This window comes from Borostomias antarcticus (genome assembly GCF_949987555.1).
Source record: "Borostomias antarcticus genome assembly, chromosome: 1".
NCBI lineage: Eukaryota > Metazoa > Chordata > Actinopteri > Stomiiformes > Stomiidae > Borostomias > Borostomias antarcticus.
In genome coordinates this window covers 42,057,422-42,078,002 of record NC_140234.1, presented here as the reverse complement: position 1 = coordinate 42,078,002, position 20,581 = coordinate 42,057,422, and the positions used below count along the sequence as shown (strand labels likewise).

At 49.0% G+C, this 20,581-nt stretch overlaps 2 protein-coding genes across 5 annotated transcripts in view; both read right to left on the bottom strand.

Annotated features, from left to right (window-relative positions):
* The window catches only part of mmp28 (matrix metallopeptidase 28), a gene marked incomplete at both ends in the record, with an annotated part of 37,666 nt that extends 30,899 nt beyond the window's left edge, over positions 1-6,767 (bottom strand). The window contains 3 exons of the mRNA XM_084462042.1: positions 4,974-5,173; positions 5,932-6,008; positions 6,735-6,767. Of these exons, the coding sequence (XP_084318168.1) occupies positions 4,974-5,173; positions 5,932-6,008; positions 6,735-6,767 (310 nt within the window). The remainder of the gene's footprint in view (positions 1-4,973; positions 5,174-5,931; positions 6,009-6,734) is intronic.
* Positions 6,768-8,347: 1,580 nt separating this feature from the next.
* taf15 (TAF15 RNA polymerase II, TATA box binding protein (TBP)-associated factor) lies at positions 8,348-20,071 on the bottom strand. Of its 4 annotated transcripts, none has more exons than XM_084447556.1 (16): positions 19,949-20,071; positions 19,019-19,052; positions 18,714-18,747; positions 18,537-18,606; positions 18,262-18,361; positions 18,027-18,121; positions 16,668-16,851; positions 13,492-13,526; positions 12,922-12,954; positions 12,352-12,461; positions 11,923-12,052; positions 11,700-11,834; positions 10,778-10,859; positions 10,606-10,685; positions 9,518-9,671; positions 8,348-8,426 (listed from the first exon to the last, which is right to left on the bottom strand). In XM_084447556.1, exons 1-16 carry the CDS (start codon positions 19,956-19,958, stop codon positions 8,387-8,389), a joined length of 1,326 nt encoding a protein of 441 aa, XP_084303682.1. In that variant the 5' UTR covers positions 19,959-20,071; the 3' UTR covers positions 8,348-8,386. The 4 variants fall into 4 exon arrangements, with proteins under 4 accessions (XP_084303682.1, XP_084303683.1, XP_084303684.1 ...); XM_084447557.1 differs by having other exon boundaries at positions 18,057-18,121; XM_084447558.1 differs by lacking the exon at positions 13,492-13,526.
* Positions 20,072-20,581: the final 510 nt, after the last annotated feature.

Genomic DNA, 20,581 nt, shown 5'->3' with positions numbered 1-20,581 from the left:
CGCAAAACGCAAACGAGTCTGCTGCGCGAGAGCTGCATTCCTTGGTAGCCAAAAAGCGCATCAGCAACCTGAAGCAGAGGAGCATCGAGTCATTTTTCGTTCCCAGTTAATGGACTTCAGGAACACAGACGTGTTGTGAGCATGTAGATTAGCCTAGACCTACTGTATTTGTTAAATAATAGCCTACAGCCTAGGCCACGTTAGCCTACATCTGTTGTTTTAGAGACTTTCTTTTAGGCTACAATAGCCTAAGACACGACAACTTGTCTGTCATTTCATTTATTTATTTATTGATTATCATTTGCTCTAATTGTTCTAATGTTGGGTTGTTTTTAGGCTATACCATGTTGTTCTGCGAATACAGTAGCCTATCGATGCAGCGTAAGCCTCATTTGAGAATAAAGTACTGTATTTGATCAAAGCATGCACTCAAGTGGAAATTCGGTTATTTTATTATAGGCTACTGTAGGTCTATTATAGGCTAGGCTATATGAGTTTAGTTGGCTATTTGATTGCAATTTTGATGCATTTTCACAAGTAACTAAGGGTATTTATTGGTATATTATGAGTCTATATGAAACAAGTATACCACTTATTGAATTTGGTGCATTTTAACATATGTTCCAGTCATCCGGACATTTCAGAGATACGAACGACCTGCGGTCCCGTTGGGTTCGGATGAGTGGGGTCCTACTGTAGCACAAGTGCTCACGTAGCGACGTTAGCTACGTACGCGAATAGCACACGTGCTCAAGTAGCGACGCTACGTACGCGAATAGCACATGTGCTCAAGTACCCCTGGCCCTGACGAGCGTTTGCTGGGTTAGCTACGTTAGTGAATAGCACACATGGTCACGTGGGGACGTTCGTCACGTGTGTCTGCTCAGTTAGCAAATAAGTGGCACTTTCCACCCCCCATACGTGTGTGTGTTAGTGTGTGTGCGTGTGTACGTGTGTGTGCGTGTGTTAGTGTGTGTGTGTGTGTGGGCAGATTACATCTCATCAGACCTCCACAGAGCCAGAGGTCCCAAAGGACACCGGGGACGGCAGGAAGTGGGATACTGAAGACATTCCATCACTTCCTCTATGGAAGTCATTATATCTGCAGCTTTAGGAGGTGACCCAGATCCTCCTGATAGGCCGAGGAGGAGGAGGCGCTGGGGGGGCAGAGGGGAGTCTGGGGGGCAGAGAGGACGAGGAGGCGCTGGGGGGGCAGAGGGGACGAGGAGGCGCTGGGGGGGCAGAGGGGAGTCTGGGGGGGCAGAGGGGACGAGGAGGCGCTGGGGGGGCAGAGGGGAGTCTGGGGGGGCAGAGGGGACGAGGAGGCGCTGGGGGGGCAGAGAGGAGGAGGAGGCGCTGGGGGGGCAGAGGGGACGAGGAGGTGCTGGGGGGGCAGAGGGGAGTCTGGGGGGGCAGAGAGGACTCTGGGGGGGCAGAGGGGAGTCTGGGGGGGGCAGAGGGGAGTCTGGGGGGGCAGAGGGGAGTCTGGGGGGGCAGAGGGGAGTCTGGGCTTTCCTGTCTGATGTGGTCTTTAACGGTGGTGTGATGCGTGGTTGGCGTGTTTGTGTGATAAGAGGTTTGAACAGATCCTTACGAGCGACTGCGCGTGTAATCGCGGCTCGTTTTCCCCGTTCAGAAACGTAGTCATGGACATCGGCGCTGGTGTAACCCAGGCCTTGGTAGCTCCTGATTCACACCTCCACCAGGAAGGTTCAGCATGTGGTTATTTAGTCAATAGTGGCCCACCTCTCACATAAACACGGAGCAATCACAGCCCACGCTGCTTATCTTGGACCAATCACAGCCCACGCTGCTTATCTTGGACCAATCACAGCCCACGCTGCTTATCTTGGACCAGGGTAGAGGAATGTACCTTCTGTAAATATGAGTTGGAGCGTTTGACAGATTCCACAAGCTGCTGTCAAGCCAGCGCTCTGCTCTGCTCGGGACTGAGTGTGTCCCGTCCTCCTAAGGAGTGAGATCAACAGCACACTTAAGCTTTAAGACCACAAACCAGCACACAGGGGTTACAGGAACCATAAAACACAACATGTCCAAAAGCATTTATCTAGCTGTTTACTCATATATATATGGTGCGTTCGTTTGTGGTCGGAGGTGGCAAGTCGCAAGTGGCAAAATACCTACCTCCGACCTGTGTGCATTCGAGCTATATACCATTATATCACAGTTACCTAGTTATATCTAGTGCATTCGAGCAACTGGGGGCTGAGAAACATATCCAAATTTGCGACGAGGAAGTGTGAGTTCATGCGGGTTTTTTATTTAATAATTCCTAGTAGCAAGTCGCAATTTGCCACCTCCCAGTTATAAACGAACGCACCAATAATAAACCTGAAGTCTCTAACTGGCAGGATAGAGGGTTCAGAGCAGAACGGTGATGAACCTCCAGCAGCAGCGTCACAGTGGGGGAGCTTGTGTTGCTGTGGAGGCTCTGCTACCATCACATGAGTCAGGTCTGGGCCGGGGATGACCGACCGGGGCCCCAACAACACACACAGGTCTGGGCTGGGGATGATAGACCGGGGCCCCAACAACACACACACGTCTGGGCCGGGGATGACCGACCGGGGCCCCAACAACACACACACGTCTGGGCCGGGGATGACCGACCGGGGCCCCAACAACACACACAGGTCTGGGCTGGGGATGATAGACCGGGGCCCCAACAACACACACAGGTCTGGGCCGGGGATGACAGACCCAACAACACACACAGGTCTGGGCAGGGAATGACAGAGCGCAACAACACACACACGTCTGGGCCGGGGATGACAGACCCAACAACACACACACGTCTGGGCCGGGGATGACAGACCGGGGCCCCCAACAACACACACACGCTGTTTACCCCAGCCAGCCAGGGGCAGATGGCTGACATCAGGTACAGACTTGAAGAGAGAGGGAGAGAGAGGGAGGGAGGGAGAAAGAGAGTGAGAAAGAGGGGTAGGGATAGATAGAGACAGAGAGGAGAGAGGGAGAGAGAGAGGGAGGGATAGAGAGAGACAGAGAGGAGAGAGTGAGAGAGAGAGGGAGAGAGAGAGGGAGAGAGAGAGAGAGAGGGGGGGAGAGAGAGAGAGAGAGCTAGTGTCCACCACCGCTACATTCCCAGAGTCTTACCCAGCCCTGCAGTGACAGGGTGGAATGTGGAGTTTTCAGAGCTCCAGGCTGGAGGAGGGGGAGGCGGCTAGCGCTGGCCACGCCCCTCCGCAACCTCTGGCACACCACCGGGAGTTACTGAGGATTTCATCTAACTAGGCACGAATCTGTCTGTCTGTCTGCCTGTCTGTCTGTCTGTCTGTATGTCTGTCTGACTGCCTGTCTGCCTGTCTGTCTGTCTGTCCGTCTGTCTGTCTGTCTGTCTGTCTGTCTGTCCGTCTGCCTGTCTGTCTGCCTGTCCGTCTGCCTGTCTGTTGGTCTGTCTGTCTCATGATTATGTCCATAACCGGGCCCTGTGTGAGGCCATGCTGGTCAGAGCCCAGGGAAGTGCTGTGTGGAGGTCGTGAGTTTGTTTGGGTCAGCGGTTCTGGAGGACGCTGCTGATCGGTCAGTTCAGAGCCGCACAGGCGCGTGTTCTAGGACCCTGTGCCTGATCACCAGGCCTGACTACCATGCCTGAACACCAGGCCTGAACACCACACCTGACCACCACGCCTGAACACCAGGCCTGAACACCACACCTGACCACCACGCCTGAACACCAGGCCTGAACACCAGGCCTGAACACCAGGCCTGAACACCAGGCCTGACCACCACGCCTGACCACCACGCCTGAACACCAGGCCTGAACACCAGGCCTGAACACCAGGCCTGAACACCAGGCCTGACCACCACACCTGAGCACCACGCCTGAACACCAGGCCTGAACACCAGGCCTGACCACCACACCTGACCACCACGCCTGAACACCAGGCCTGAACACCACGCCTGACCACCACGCCTGAACACCACGCCTGAACACCACGCCTGAACCCCACGCCACCTCACCCATAACAGACGTGGTTGGAGGAGCCGCTACCAAAACCACACTGACCGCGGAACAGAAACGGCTCAGTTGGGGAAGGCAAGAGCTCGACTACTGGAGGAAGAACGTGGAACGAATACTGTAGTCTCTTCTAGCGGGCCTAGCGCATCTGGCTCTGGTCCAGGTCCTAGCGCATCTGGCTCTGGTCCAGGTCCTAGCGCGTCTGGTTCTGGTCCAGGTCCTAGCGCGTCTGGCTCTGGTCCAGGTCCTAGCGCGTCTGGTTCTGGTCCAGGTCTGAGCGTGTCTGGCTCTGGTCCAGGTCCTAGCGTGTCTGGCTCTGGTCCAGGTTCTAGCGTGTCTGGCTCTGGTCCAGGTCCGAGCGCGTCTGATTCTGGTCCAGGTCCTAGCGCGTCTGGCTCTGGTCCAGGGCTTGAGTGAGGCAGCTCTCACACCCTGTCATAAGGCCCTAACCTAATCCAAACAAGCCACAGCACTTCCAACAGCGCCAGAGATAACGCACAAACAGTCGAGCCAACGTTCTGTAAACACTCTTGTTGAAAACAAAATGCTAATTTTGTGTGAGTGGTAATAGAACCAGCCAGCATGGTACACGGGTTCTGTACACGGGTCACGACGCGTAGCATAGTTGCGGGTCGTCATGGTCCTGAGGGAGAGCCCTCGGGGGTCAGGGGAGGTGAGGGGGTCAGCACGGGGACCTGCCCAGGGCCTCTGACCGGCGTGTGGGCCATCGGATGCTCCCAGAGCCTTAATTACACCCCTCGCTGCTATTAGTCTCGTTTTATGACAGGAGACACGCCCACAACACAGTCTGGTGCTTTATGAGGTCCCGACCACTCCCGAACACACACACACGCACACAAACTAACACACACGCACGCAAACACACACACACACACAAACAAACAAACAAACACGCACACACAAACACGAACACACACATATGCACACGCACACGAACCCTCGCCCTCACCTGGAGCAGCGTAGCGCCTCTTGCGGGGGCGTGTCTTGGAGGGCGGTGCCCTGTTCCCGGTAAAGATGGCGTTGACCCTGCGGGCCCAGACCTGGCGGCTGCCTTCGTCCCGCACCCCGCAGCGCGGCGCGCCCATCTGCCTGAGGGTGGCGCCGTCCAGCTCCCCTGTCACCGGCAGGTGGGACAGCCACTGGAACTCCCTGAGCGTAGGGACACGCACCCAACGTCACTCACGCGCCCAACGTCACTCACAAGCTCCCTGGTTCACAGACTCAACGCAGAGCGCTTCTGACTAATGAGCTGGTCTGTCCTGCATAGGATGGACATCCTGCTCCATCACCTAGATAGATTAGACAGGCAGGCAGACAGACAGGCAGGCAGACAAACAGGCAGGTAGACAGGCAGACAGAGAGACAGACAGACAGACAGACAGACAGACAGACAGACAGACAGACAGACAGACAGACAGACAGACAGATAGATAGATAGATAGATAGACAGACACAGATAGATAGATAGATAGATAGATAGACAGACAGACAGACAGACAGACAGACAGACAGACAGACAGACAGACAGACAGACAGACAGACAGACAGACAGATAGATAGATAGATAGATAGATAGATAGATAGATAGATAGATAGATAGATAGATAGATAGATAGACACAGACAGACAGACAGGAGAAATAGAGTTTGAGTTCTCATTGCAGGGGGGCTCAGAGGATGTTTCTCAGTCCAGTAGAGACTAGTGAGGCAGTGATCTACTGCCTGACCTCCAGCCCTGGGACCTGGACCCAGCCGGTCCACCCCGACGCTAACAGATACCACCAGGGACCTGTGGTATTGCTATCTAGCTGCTCTTGCTCCTTGGCGTGAGCGGGTGGGGGGGGGGTAGGGGGGCAGAGGACGACACAGACCTGGGGACACAGAGAGAGCTGGACAGCAGCCCCGTACCTGACTGCTGACTGGACCTCCGTGGTGCGGTGGATGTGGTTGTCCTGGTGCAGATAGCCATATTTCTCCAGAAACCCCTGCAGTCAATGGAAACACTGAAGAACATCACCTCCATGCCACTGCGCCTGAAAACACCAACGCTGCCCTGAAGAACATGATGGAAAATATATGGCACACCGATCTAAAACACATCTGGATTCATTTCCCTTCTCCGTTTCCTGAGATGAGAGTGATTGTCACAATCAGGTATAGCGGCGTGCTAGAGTTCCCTGTAGGCGTGTGATGGTATGCTGGGTTCTAGACCGCCTGTCTCCACCAGAGGAACACAGGAGAACCCGTCAGGCAGCGGGTTCTAAGTGCCGGGCTCCGCGTTCACACGCACCGACAGGAACAGACTCGGGACTTGGGAGTTATCTTAATACATCACGGATTAGGGCCGTGAGCTCGTGTTCCAGCCTACAGGCTATTACAAAGTGCCCACCTTTAATAAACAGAAAATATTAGTCTCTCATTTGGAAGTTCTTGCACCAGGAAGTTTCATATTCTTACTAGACCTTAGATGGGACAGTTAGCCCCCGGTTATAACCCCTTGACATGTTTGTCCAACAGAAAATCAAACTATCTCACTTAAAGCAGTGAGTGCATGCTAGTGTGAAATTAATGACTAGGTTAAAAAAAATATATATACTGTATATATATTACTTTAAAAAAAACTACCTGCGAAATGACAACGGTTAAATCATATTGGCTCAAAACTATGAGCCTCTCCAGGTGCGGTTCGTGTCCAGGACGTTACCTCGTACCTCGGCGTCGCTCTGCCGCACCTCCGGCGGCATCGGCGTGCAGTCCGCTGATCGGATGAGAAGTAACGCTGCAATTGTGAACCATTCCCAGGTATCCCGACCCAGACAAGTCCGTCCGCTCATTGTATGACAACTGAAATACCATTAGCCTACCCACTGACAATCATGTATGTGCACTTGAGTGGCGCATTTTCCCCACCTGTCCCGAGCGCAGGAGCAGCAACGAGTCACCGCCGCGCCGAACCCAACTCGAGACCCTAGTTCCGCCCTCAGACGCCCGGCTGGAGAGCTCAAGGCAAAATACCATCAGATCAGCGGCCAGACTCCTCAACTTCACTACCTCGCCTTCAGCACTACAGGTGAATAAAACCATACATATATATGCTAGAGGACTTGTTTGAAGGGCGAGGGGTGTAGTGGTGACTACTGGAGAGAAGGGGGAGGCTATACTACAAAGGCAAATATTCTGCAGTTGTTCCGTTTTAAATCGTTGGGCACACTGTGCGTCTGTGGATCAAAAAGTGGGCATATACCCTTGACTACTATACTGGATGAGGCTAGATATGTGATAACTGTGAAGGTAGGCTAGAGTCTAGAGATGTGTTATTACTGTGAAGGTAGGCTGTAGATATGTTATTACTGTGAAGGTAGGCTGAACAGATGTTTTATTACTGTGAAGGTAGGCCTATAAGTGCTGCAGCTGCTACTGACACACAGCTAATAAGGATTAACAAAGGTTCAGTTCTGACCACAAAACCTACTTTGAAAGACCCACATGCATCCAATCCAAGTACCTGTCATGGCATGTATTAAATGACTCCTCACATGTTCTAATGACTCCTCACATGTTCCGACTCCTCACATGTTCTAATGACTACTCATGTTCTGACTCATGACTCCTCACGTTCTAATGACTCCTCACATGTTCTGACTCTCACACGTTCTGACTCTCACATGGGTTAATCACCCTTTGTTCAGACCTTATTAATAGGCCTACCTGTATGCGATAAGGACACATTTAAGTCCATCAACCAACTGAAATCACTGTAATATTAATCCACAAAGCACTAACTTAGATGCCATCTCTTGCCAAGTATTCAACTACAGATTCTAGGACTTTCATGGTGTCTTAATTTGCAAAAACTACAAAGGACTTTTTTTCTTCAAAATTCAAACTTTTGAAAGGCCAGAGGGAAATCTGTGAAATGTTAACTTGACTTAACTCAAATCAAACTAGACATGAGAACACTTAAGATCAGAACAGTTTAATATCATCATTTGGAAAAAAGAGAAAACCCAAGTAAAACATTTCAATCTTACAAAACAACGACATGACGTCTTGTGAGGATGACTGGACCTAGAATGGGGAAAAATTAAGATACAAAAAAAAAAAAAACTAAAACAAAAAAAACAAACACAAAAAGACATTTGACCCCGCCTCCTTCACCAACACTGCCCATGAGCCCAAAGTCCTTTCACAGTAGTCGCACCTTCCCTAACCAACAGACTGATCAGAAGCAGAACGCGGGACGCTATATGGCAATGAAAGGTATGCAAATCAGAGTGTGGATCGAGTCCTCCCCTTGCCCCTCTCCCCCGCCCTCCCCACCCCCCCCCCAACCGCTGGCTTGGAATGGCATCCATGTGAGTCCTCAGTATGGCCGGTCTCTCCTGTCCTCCCGGTTCTCCCCTCTGGAACACAAAAGGGGAAAAGGTCAAGGGTCAAGGAGCTAAAACATCTGTCTCAACACTGAGTGAAGAGAACACAAGTAAAACTAACATTTCACACTGAAAATCCCAAAATATTACCATTATATTTTAGACCACAAATTTAAATCCCTTAAATCTGATAGATTTGAGCGAGTGACATCACTGGCTCTGCTCCCTCCTCTAGGTCTAGGGTTAGGACAGGTCGGGTTAGGTTTAGGACAGATCGGGTTAGGACAGGTCGGGTTAGGTTTAGGACAGGTCGGGTCAGGACAGGTCGGGTCAGGTTTAGGACAGGTAGCGTTAGGACAGGTCGGGTTAGGTTTAGGTCGGGTTAGGTTTAGGACAGGTAGTGTAGGACAGGTCGGGTTAGGTTTAGGACAGGTAGCATTAGGACAGGTCGGGTTAGGTTTAGGACAGGTAGCATTAGGACAGGTCGAGTTAGGTTTAGGACAGGTCGGGTTAGGACAGGTAGTGTTAGGACAGGTAGTGTTAGGACAGGTAGTGTTAGGACAGGTAGTGTTAGGACAGGTAGTGTTAGGACAGGTAGTGTTAGGACAGGTAGTGTTAGGACAGGTAGTGTTAGGACAGGTCGGGTTAGGTTTAGGACAGGTAGTGTTAGGACAGGTCTGGTTAGGTTTAGGACAGGTCGGGTTAGGTTTAGGACAGGTCGGGTTAAATAACACTACCCGTGTCATGTCACCATCAGGTTTGCGTCAACGTCACGTTCAACCTGCTCCACATAGATGTTACTTAAAGAACTTATAAACAGAACGTTCTCTGGGGGAAACGGCACAGTATAGAAAGAGATGTGAGAACTTGTGTACTTTATAACTGCAAAACTTATATAACCGCAAAACTTATATAACCAGAACTTTGTTGTTACAACATGATACTTCCTTGTTAGAACTTGAAGATCTCTAATAATGTGTTGTGTGTGTTGGGCAGACCTCAGGGTTGGTGTGCCTCTCCCCACTTCCACATTGAACTACCAGGCTGTTGACACCAGGCTGTGACAAGTACGCCCTCTTCTGGTGTGAGGTGAGATTGCACAGGGGACATTCAGACAAACTCACCTTCCCATCTTGTAGCCGCCGCCGCCGCCACCGCCACCGCATCCGCTGCCTCCGTAGCCCCCGCGGTCTCCCCCGCGGTCTCCTCCGCGGTAGCCCCCGCGGCCTCCTCGGTAGCCACCCCGGTCGCCGCCGTAGCCGCCTCTGCTGCCGCGATCTGCCCACACAACACGAGCCATGACAGAGCCACCTCTGACAGAGCACTGGGCCCCTGGCCCCCCAAGAGCACCCTGACCTGGCCAGCTCACACTCAACCACCCTGACCTCTGACCTCACCAGCTCACACTCACAACCACCCTGACCTCGCCAGCTCACTCACAACCACCCTGACCTCGCCAGCTCACACTCACAACCACCCTGAGCCACCCCCCCCCTCCCCCGAGTAGAACGTAACCTGTGATTGGTTCCTGTGGTAAAGTCTCTCATAGCAACGAGCGGTAACGTTAGATAAATAGATGTAAGTGCAGGTATAGTAGAGCTTCTCGGAGGAAAAGACGTTCTCCCGAGTGGAGTTTCAAATTGATTGACTGGTGTCACTACTGATCATGTTGATGTGTATTCTCATGACCTAAGCACCATGCGCAGAGGGCTCGTGAGACGCACTGGTGTCTGTTTTTAACATCTGCCGGCCAAGGAGCATTAAAGGCTCTTTAACAGTGTGCCTTGGACTTCAAGTTGCCCTGAAGGACTCATTCTACACATTGAGCTACATCACAAAGGGGACAAACTAACATTGTTGCTCTAGTCCATCCCAAACAGCACCTGGTTCTTGTTTTCATGATGGTGGGACAACGCAGCACTCCTACCCAAACCATTTCATTGGATTTGGATGGGATGTAAAGTTTTGTAACTTATTGGCTGAACGAGTTAGTCTATCAAGGCAAGTACTCCCGCCCACAATAATGGTTGCAGGCGAGGGGGGGGGGGGGGGTCAGACTGATCTGCGGAGTGAGACTGAATGTGAGCTGCTAGATCAGGATGCTCTCACCAGGCTAGAGGTCCTCATCATGGCAGCTTTAAAGCCAGCCAGCCAATCAGAATACTGAGTTTCATCCATACCAGCCAATCAGAATACTGCATTTCATCCATACCTCCTCCGCCGTCTCCTGGCTTCGGTGTGCCACACTTGTTGCATTCGTATCGTCGGGCGAAGTTCATGTTGCCACAAGAGCTGTCAGAACGAGACACAGGTTAGCGTCTCTAGGCGATACAAGTGGCTCGGTCGCTAGAGCACGTTGTCCACACAGTGGTGCTGTGTCCTACCTGTTGGGACAAGGCCAGTCTCCTCCCTTGATGTCAAAGTTGGGCCCGCCCCCGCCGCCGCCAAAGCCACGCCCTCTGAAACCTATGACAGAGCGGTCAGAGAACGAGCCTTAAAACTGCAACGTCGTTACGAAGAGATATGAGAGCTCACTGCACACCTGACTGTGCTGCACATAGGCTCACACATCACAACGGCACACACTGTATATTAAAAACACCACACATTAACACTCTGTAGCACACATACTATATATATATACACTCATTGCACACACAACACTGTACAGTCAGTGTATATATATGTACACATTAACACTGTACAGTGTATATACGTACACACATTAACACTGTACATAGTAGGGATGCACCGATTGCTAAATTCTGGGCTGATGCCGATGCAATCCGGCCGATGTTTATTTTATTTGTATTCCCCCTTTTGTGCCAGGGAAACAAAGAAATGATGCCTGCTTTTCAAATGGCCAGTTAGATTTTATGTGTTAAAATCCTTGGCTGTAGTACCTCCTCTTGAAATGTAACTTGAACAAGTTTTACAAATATTCACACACGGCCGCCATTTTTATTTCACTTAAATTTGAAAGCAAACGGATCTTCTCCGAATCTGCAGCTGGGTAGGCTACATTTTGCAACAAAAAAAGCCGTAATTGTTGCGACATAACATCGGCCACTACCATCGGTAAATGTCATTTTATTTGCCGATGGCAGTCAACAAGGCCGACATCGGCCGATGCCGATGTTCGGCCGATGCCTCTGTGCATCCCTAGTACATAGTGTATATAGGTACACACATCGCACATCACTTTGTATTGCACCGTTCATTTGCCCTGTCCCGTCTAGTCCTGCACCCTGATCGTGAGAAGGCCTGTTCTGCTACATACAATTAAAACCACGGAGCTGAGCATACCTCCTCTCCCTCCTCCTCCTCCTCCTCCTCCTCCTCCTGCTCCTCCTGCTCCTCCTCGGCCGCCACCCCTCTGTGTGAACTCCGCCCTCCGGGTGGCGAACGACACTTTCAGAGTCTTTCCATTCCACTCTTTGCCTGTTGGGGGAGACACTCGTGAGAACACTCGTCAGCTCGTCAGATGTGTTTTTGGGGGGGGTTTGTTAAGAGCAGAACGGCGTCGTACCGTCAAACCACTCGATGGCTGCTTTGGCAGAGGGAGGGTCGTCAAACGAGACGGTGGCTTCGCCCTTCAGTCTGCCGGTGGCCTTGTCAGAGTACAGGTTGATCATGGGCTGGGCGGTCTTCTTGTTCACCTACAACCACAGGATTCACATTCACCATCTCTGTCACGTGTGAGCGTACAGCGTACAATCACAGTGAAACGTTACGACCGGCTCCGTGATGGGCTCAGTTACAGATAAATACAATCTATACAAGTTACAATCTATACAAGTTACCAATTACACAAGAAAATACAATCTATACAAGTTACCAATTACACAAGAAAATATAATATATGTAATGTAAGCTAAAGAACAAGGAAACTAGGACTGGAAGAAAGACGGCTCCCCAAACAAATATCTGGATTATAGACCGTGTTCCCACACAATACCTTGATTATGCCAATCTGTTTGAAGTAGTCGCCCACTTCCTGGGTCGTGACCTCTTCTCCCAGTCCCTGGACAAAGATAGTGTTGTTGTCAGAGTTGTCCTCCTGGGGGTCTGTGGGCCAGAAGGGAAATCAAATCAGCATGGACACACTCAGGAAAAGACACACCAACTACACACACACACACAAAGACCACACACGATCATATCTTCACAACCCCCCCCCCCCCTTTCCCTCCCCTCCCACACAGAAACATACACGCACTCAGAGACCCATGTGATGTAATTATTGTATGATCATGCATGTCAGTACTGTCTGTGCTCCCTGTGTTTTGGGATGATGTGAGCGTTTGAGTAGAACAGCCTGACCAGGGACAGATGAGCCCTCAGCCATATATATATATATATAGAAGCCTACAGCCCCCTAAATGAAACCCTACATGCAGCACATCAGGTTCACACTACTGTAGCCTGTTACTGTGTGTGTATTGACCCTTGACCCTGACTAACTGATTTGAATAAATGAATGAATCATCAGATGAGTCTGTCCGTCCAGAGCAGCTGATCAGCTCACCTGAGTCGTCTCTGGAGCCGTAGTCTCGGGGGCCTGGAACACAGGAGAGAGGAGAGGGGGGGAGACATCAGCAACCTACCCACACTTCTCTCTCTCACACACAATCAGCCTTCCTATCAAAGCATGGCGCTGCTGCTAAGTTTAACATCTGAAGAGTTTTCCAGCTGTCTGCTGCAGTGTTTTTGAGACAGCTGCATTACAAACCAACACCTTGCAAACATGAGCAGATTTGTCTTTTTTTTTTTAGTAGTTTAGAGAAGTAAACTCTTTCCAGGTCTAGGAGGTATGGTTCTTCACTGGGCACCTCTCTCTCTCAGCCTCTGGTATCTACATTCACACCATGTCTTCATGCAAACAAGTACCACTATGTTACAACTCTGGCTCTGTGTGCTTTTAAAGATCTCAAGAGCGAGTTATGAGAAATCCCTGTTAACAACACTGGGGCGGAGTCTCCTGGGATTTGGACAAGAAAATGGTGGCATTCACAGTTTGTCTGTTTCTCTTTTCTGCTTTTCTACTCATGTTTCTCCTCCTCCCCCACCGACATAGGTCTGATGCTCTTTCACTTACCACCGAAATTTTTGTAGCCACCACGGTCACCACCTCTGCAGAGGAAACATTGGAGAATTGATGCCTTTTCCTTTGTCTGTCTGTCTCCCACCTGAGAGCTCAAAGCTCCCCTACATCCCCCATCATCAGTATGCACTCCTGCCAGGGGGGTGCGACTACGGTGGGGAATATCTCACACGAGGGAATGTTGTTAGTCTTGGACAGTGTAGAGAGATCAATGGACAGACCAAGGCACAACTCGCACTAACACAAGAGCTGATGAGCCAAGAGGCTCTCAATAGTTCAGATGGACTGGGATTTGGGATTGTTTAGAAACCAGATTGGCTAGAAAAGTTGGTTGGACAACTTTATTTTTTGTTTTGGATAAAGGTCAAAACGATGATGTGAATAGCTCTCTGGCACTCAAGTGGAGTGCTCTTCCATGGTTTTATTTCACTCTCTCTGAAACCTGCAGTGTAAAATGTAGATCCATGTTAACACAACGTTGCCATGATGTCAAATACACAACACTTAGAATAAAACCTGTGGATGCAAAGCAGCTGAAACGGTGCTCCGGTTGTAAGTGACTCGGACGTTTCCCCAAGAACAGACCCCACGCCGTTAAACACTGTTCCTGAGGGTCTCCCGTTCCACCAACCACTCATCCTTCATCCCCCTCGGTGATTAGTTAGACTATTCTTAACTAAGCACAGAGGCAGCCAATGGTACACTAGCATAATTGACAGCCACCAGGGGGCTCATCCGGAGACGGAGGTAGAGGTCGCGAGCTCCAACAGGTCACCCTGCCTCAGACGCCCCCCTCCCGCCAGGGACCATGAGAGCCGTGAGGGTCGGAGGTCACAGCTGCACCTCCTCCACAGCACCCTGCACGTCCCAGTCAGCTGCTCTTTAAAGGGGCGGTGCGCTATTTTGGACATGTAGCCCTATTTGTGGTCTGTCTACCATGAACCTGAAACATAAAGAGAATTTCCCTGATGGTTCCAGTATTGAGCTAGCTGCATCGTTTCTGCAGACAAAGCACATTTATCATAGTTTTTCCGATGGATGTACATATACCAGGGAAGGCCCGAGTAATTAGAGTATTCCACTATTCGTTCAGTAGGTTGGTATTCGGAGCTCAATTCAGTATTCAGAGTATTTGTTTTTTTGTCCCTATACATATAACATTATACTGAGTGACTCCCTCAAAATGCTCTCTGTGGGTCTCTGCACTGTCCACACACCCAGCACCGGAGGACAGACGGAGACTAAAATGCTTCTTAAATTGACAGCCATAACCTAGCTAGTAGCTTGCCCTTTAGCTAGCATATATTTTTCCTTTGTAAATGCAATACAAGCAGCATGACGTAGCCTGTTGGTGGCAAAAAGCCATATCGCGTGATGATTGATTTTGGTAGGCTACCATCAGCCTCTAGTTTATTGTGGTACAAAATAGATTTTTATAAAACCGAATTGGAAGTGCTTTTCAAGAGTTTATGGATCTATCCAGAATGCGAAAATGAAGCCTACTTGAAACCTACACAGGCCATGATAAAATAAACCCAAGCGTGATTAAATCATGAACAAATACTCAGCTAGCAAGCTTAATCTAGAAATTTTATAAACTACAAGTAGCAGGAGGCAAAAGTTGCACAAGGAAATTACTGTCTGGCACTTCGCTCTGCTTGTCACCAGTAGATATAGACCAGGGGTGTCAAACTCAAATACACAGTGGGCCAAAATGTAAAACTTGAACAAAGTCGCGGGCCAACATTGAACAAATGAAAATTTTAATATGGACCCAAACAAGTTTTGCTTTGAATATGGAACAAGCAATGCTTATTACCATACAATATATAACATAATAGTGCAGACATGCAAAATCGAATACTGGCGGGCCAGCTCTAGTAGTCATTTGGTATTGCCTCACGGGCCAAATATAATTACACTGCGGGCCAAATTTGGCCCGCGGGCCAGAGTTTGACACCCCTGATATAGACTATGCAATGCTGCCACCTAGTGGTTGAGAACTAAATTATTCTAGTATTTGAAGCCTGTAAAATGTTATTCAGGACAGCCCTAACATATGCCCCATTGAATTCTATTGCAGCCCAATGAGCCTACAGAAAAAACACAGCTAGCTCAATACTGGAACTATCAGTGAAATTCTGGTCTCTGTTTCAGGTTCTTGGCCCACAGACCACTAATAAAGCAAAATGTCCAAAATAGCAGACTACCCCTTTAAGACGTCGTCATACTTACAGGTTTTAGTGCCAAACACTTCTGTTGGTAGTGTTGCATCACACAGCCCCCGAAAAGCATGCTCTCTCAACAAGCAGTCGACTTGAAACCTGCCAGGATGTTGCAGAGAGGCCACAGCCATAACCCGACCGTCAGGGGACTCGGGGCCAAGGATTACATTACCCATACGGCTCCCTGACCCAGACTGGACCTCCTGTTCATTTATAAAGGCCCAGGAATAACTCCGGCTTGATGTAGAAGTCAACAAGTCCATGGCCATCAAGCACATGAGCTGATGGTCATGTTCTACTACAGCACTGTTACTCGGTGAACAGACTGCTCTATATGATTTTGATGCTAAAGACTGCTCTATACACTATGATAAAGACTTCTCTATACACTACTTTGACGTTAAAGACTGCTCTTTATACTACTTTGATGATATAGACTGCTCTACACTCTACTTTGACGATAAAGACTGCTTAACACTACTTTGATGATAAAGACTTCTCTATACACTACTTTGATGATAAAGACTGCTCTATACACTACTTTGATGAGAAAGTGTAATCAGTGCTCGAAGACGGAATTAATTCAAATGTGCAGTGTTCACTTCACTCCTTGAGGGGCTATAGATGTCAGTGGCAGATTGCCCGGCATTTCATGACGTCACTCAAGCTCTTAAGATTTTTTTTTTACATTAATTACCTTCTGATAGTGAGACCATGACTGAAATATTCTGCATGCAAGTCTGAGATGGAAGAGCGATTCTAAGCCTTCAGGTGGGCGAAACGTTTAGGGACATCCACTATGGAGTTAGGGGGTGTGGAGTGGGGTGGAGGGGATTAGTCACTATGTGGACGGGGTATGGGTGATGGTTATCATGCATTGCGTGAGGACATCTACCTGGTGTGAGCAGTACCTTGTTGGGCGGGCGGTGGCGCTCTGGGACTTACCCCATACCAGAAGGAGGGCCACCTCTTCCACCCCGGTCATATCCTCCTCCTCCCCCACGCTCGTAGCCGCCGCGGTCGTAACCACCGCGGTCATAGCCGCCGCGCCCGCGGCCCCCTCTATAGCCCTCGGACCTGTCTGAGCTGCCGTCGTCTCCTCCGTACCTCCGGCCCTGGCCGCTGTCGCCTGGGGAGACGGCACATAGACACGTGTCACCACAACGTCTGGAGCCACAGCCAGCTACTCTACACACCACAGTCCAGAGCTACAGCTAGCTACTCTACACACCACAGTCCAGAGCTACAGCTAGCTACTCTACACACCACAGTCCAGAGCTACAGCTAGCTACTCTACACACCACAGTCCAGAGCTACAGCTAGCTACTCTACACACCACAGTCCAGTGCTACAGCTAGCTACTCTACACACCACAGTCCAGAGCTACAGCTAGCTACTCTACACACCACACAGTCCAGAGCTACAGCTAGCTACTCTACACACCACAGTCCAGTGCTACAGCTAGCTACTCTACACACCACAGTCCAGAGCTACAGCTAGCTACTCTACACACCACACAGTCCAGAGCTACAGCTAGCTACTCTACACACCACACTGGAGAGGGATAAATCACTTAGCATCCCAGTCAAACAGATCTTTGCATCAAAATACACTAAATCATATTAAAGCCCCACTTTGCCATTGAAAACTATTTTGCGTGGTTATTTACCATACAACAGCACCCCCTATGGTTTGGCCGTTTGGTGGGTGATGCGCACACAATTTGGGGGGGAAATCTTTGTTTCATGCCGTGTAGCCTGCCAGCATATATAGGCCTTTATTATTTGCTGTCGTTCTGACTGAGCTCACTTCACAATTGCAGGAAACCTCCCGAGATGTTTAAGATACCGATAACCTGTCTTGATTATCTTGATTACTAGTGGTCCAAACCATGGACCATGCAAGAAAGAGGGATGGGCTGCACTTGAAACAAGCTATCAAACACATTTGGAGAGGATTTTAATAGCTATTTTTAATCAAAAAATTTTTTTAAGCATTTTGGCACTGGTGATTTTCCTTTGGCTCTGGCTAAAATCTCTTTGGGGGGGGGTGCCAAAAATTCCTCTATGCAGGAAAAACCCTGGTATCAACTTCTCAATGACATCCTGGGGCTGTAAGATGGGACAACTGAACCGAAATGCTAATGCTAAAAGCTAATTTGAAAACAGACTCTCAAACGTTAAGTTGCCTCTATAGTTTATCCCTTCATCCCAGGTAAGTGAAAGAGCTGCAGGTAATTCTGCTGACCAAACCGTAGAGGCGACTCTAGGTTAGTAAATATCAACTACTGATACATATTCTAACCATAACGGTCATCCTGTCCTCCGTAACCACCTCCTTGGGATTGTCCGTAGGATCCTTGCTGACCAAATGATGCTGATGAAGTCTTGTCCGTATACCTTAAAAGAAGAAGATAACCCAAATACTTACAAGGAGTTGTATCAACAATTGATGATTTGATTGAGCTTGATTTAAGCAATGAGATCCGAGCCCTTAACAGGACTGTTCCTCCCTAATGAGACGTGGTTCGTGTTCTCACCCAGACGAGGCGTCGGACCCCTGCTGTCCGTAGGCGTCGTAGCTGGGCTGCTGCGCCTGGCCGTACCCTCCCTGTGTGGATGACTGGTCATAACCCTCCGCTGGAACCAACATCAGGAAGACCATTAGGAACATGGCGAAAACCACAAAGGGATAACTCAAAATGCTCTTGTACGGGATACACTTTTACCCTCTGCTTTGTAGCAGTACTGCAAAAACAAAACAATAAGTCCTACCACAGTAAGTAAGGCCTTCCACGGAAATGAGTGATCCTACCTGACTGCCCATAGCCGCCGTAACTCTGTGCGCCTCCAAAAGAGCCGCCGCCATTCCCTTGACCGTAGCCCTGTAACGCAACAAACTCTTTAACAACACCGTAAAGTCGTCCATCTGATTTTCCATCATGTTTTCAGTAGATGTACTTGCAACAACAGTGCCGGGGACCACACATACCTGGGCGCTCTGCTGGCTGCCGTAAGCCCCATAGCTAATGAGGCCAGAGAGAACATGGTAAGTCAGACAACTTTGACTTGTATATTATAAAAGCTAGCAATTTTAGTCCAATATTAGACAAGCAATTACAATCATACTCGACCTCCTGCCCAGAATCATTTTATAGCTCGCAATACTGATCGTGGACAAAATAGACTTCACTCTCTGGTCAGTAAATAATAATAGTAATAATATTGCATCCGTGAGTTTGGATGGTGGAAGCTGACGTTAGTCATTTAGCAAACACTGCTTTGTTGTGTACCTACCTTTGTGCGGCGCCATGCTGACCGTAGCCCGAATCTGTGGACACAGGGGAAAGAACAGACATTATTTTAGCTAGACCTAACTTACCTAGATGCTGTGTCGCTACGAGATTCAGATGACAGTTGATGGGTGAAAAACACATTGAATATGATCCAACCTAGCCTAGCTAACCGTATGTGGATGGGCAGCTGGCTAGCTTTGTTTGGACATGAACGTGAGCTAATCGGGCGGTAACTTAATTCGTAACAAACATGCGTCGCCATTGTTTGCACGTTTGTTGGCATTATTCTGCAAAACGAGCTGACGGGGGCACCATCGGTAAATGTTAAATTAGCCCTAGTGGCGTGATAATCAAAATATTAGCTAGTTGGCTAGCTGCAACTACAATATCGGAAATAGCAACAAAATGCCAACGTTAGCTTGCAGCACGCACAGGCCTGCCCATCGCCGCTCTTGCAGACAGCCTAACAGACATTAGCCCAACCTAGCTACTACCAACTAGCCTCGCCAATGCCAGCTAGCCCAGCTACTACCAACTAGCCTAGCCGCTATCAGCTAGCGTGTTAGCATGAGACCACGCTGTGCGACACGACAGAAATGGCGGTCCGCTTTCATTTCGTGCCAAACAAAACATGGTCAAGTAAAGAAAATACGCAAGAGTAAATGTATTAGTTCAGTCCACGAGATAAAGGATAATCATAAATTACTTATAGAAGGGACCCGTTTCTTCTAGCAAAAAAGGAACCGACACTAGATAAAAGGACTAGTTAAGCTAATGTTAGCTAGCTAGCCTGGCCCCGCCTGGAAGTGACTAGGCTAACTAGCTAGCTAGTTTGCTAGCTAATTGAACTAGTCTCAGTTCTTCGACACCTTTCAACAGTAAAAATATATTTAGCTTATTGGATATCCGTTAAAGACAGATCGTATCTTACCCGAGGCCATTCTGCTCTTCTCGTTACTTAAAAAATATCAGATGAATCACTTTTCCACAAATTAAAACCCCGGTAAGCTAAGCGCAGCTCGCGCACACTGCGGTAACGTTACTGGTGAACTCTGACCCTCTGGCGGAACAGACCAACTCAGCTTCCTGTGTGGGATTTATAAAATGCATGAATGATAACGGTACCAAAATATAAGTTGTTGATATACGACGGCTCGTGTTTTTCCACATCCCCGTATATGATATAACATCACAGCCGTAATTGTTACAAATTACCAAATGTTTTTCTACAATGGTGCCATCCACAGTGCCGTCGCAGCGGGATCTATCATACATAGTATGCCCAGCATTTCCTGAAATTTTATCAAGAGAGCCTTATTGGTAAAGGCTACTTCCCATAAATGCAGAGCCCAAATTAAGGGTTAGGTTTAATGGTTGGGTTGCAGTTAGGTTTAGGGTTTCGGCTTTGGCCTGTGTGTTTAGGGTTTCCGCGGATCCATAAAAGGCATTGAATTCGCCTAATTTATGTTAAATAAGGCTTTAATTGGTCAAATATCATAAATCGAAAGACTTAAAAATGCTTAGACGTGGAAAGTCACGATTTCGATTCAAAATCGTAATGAGC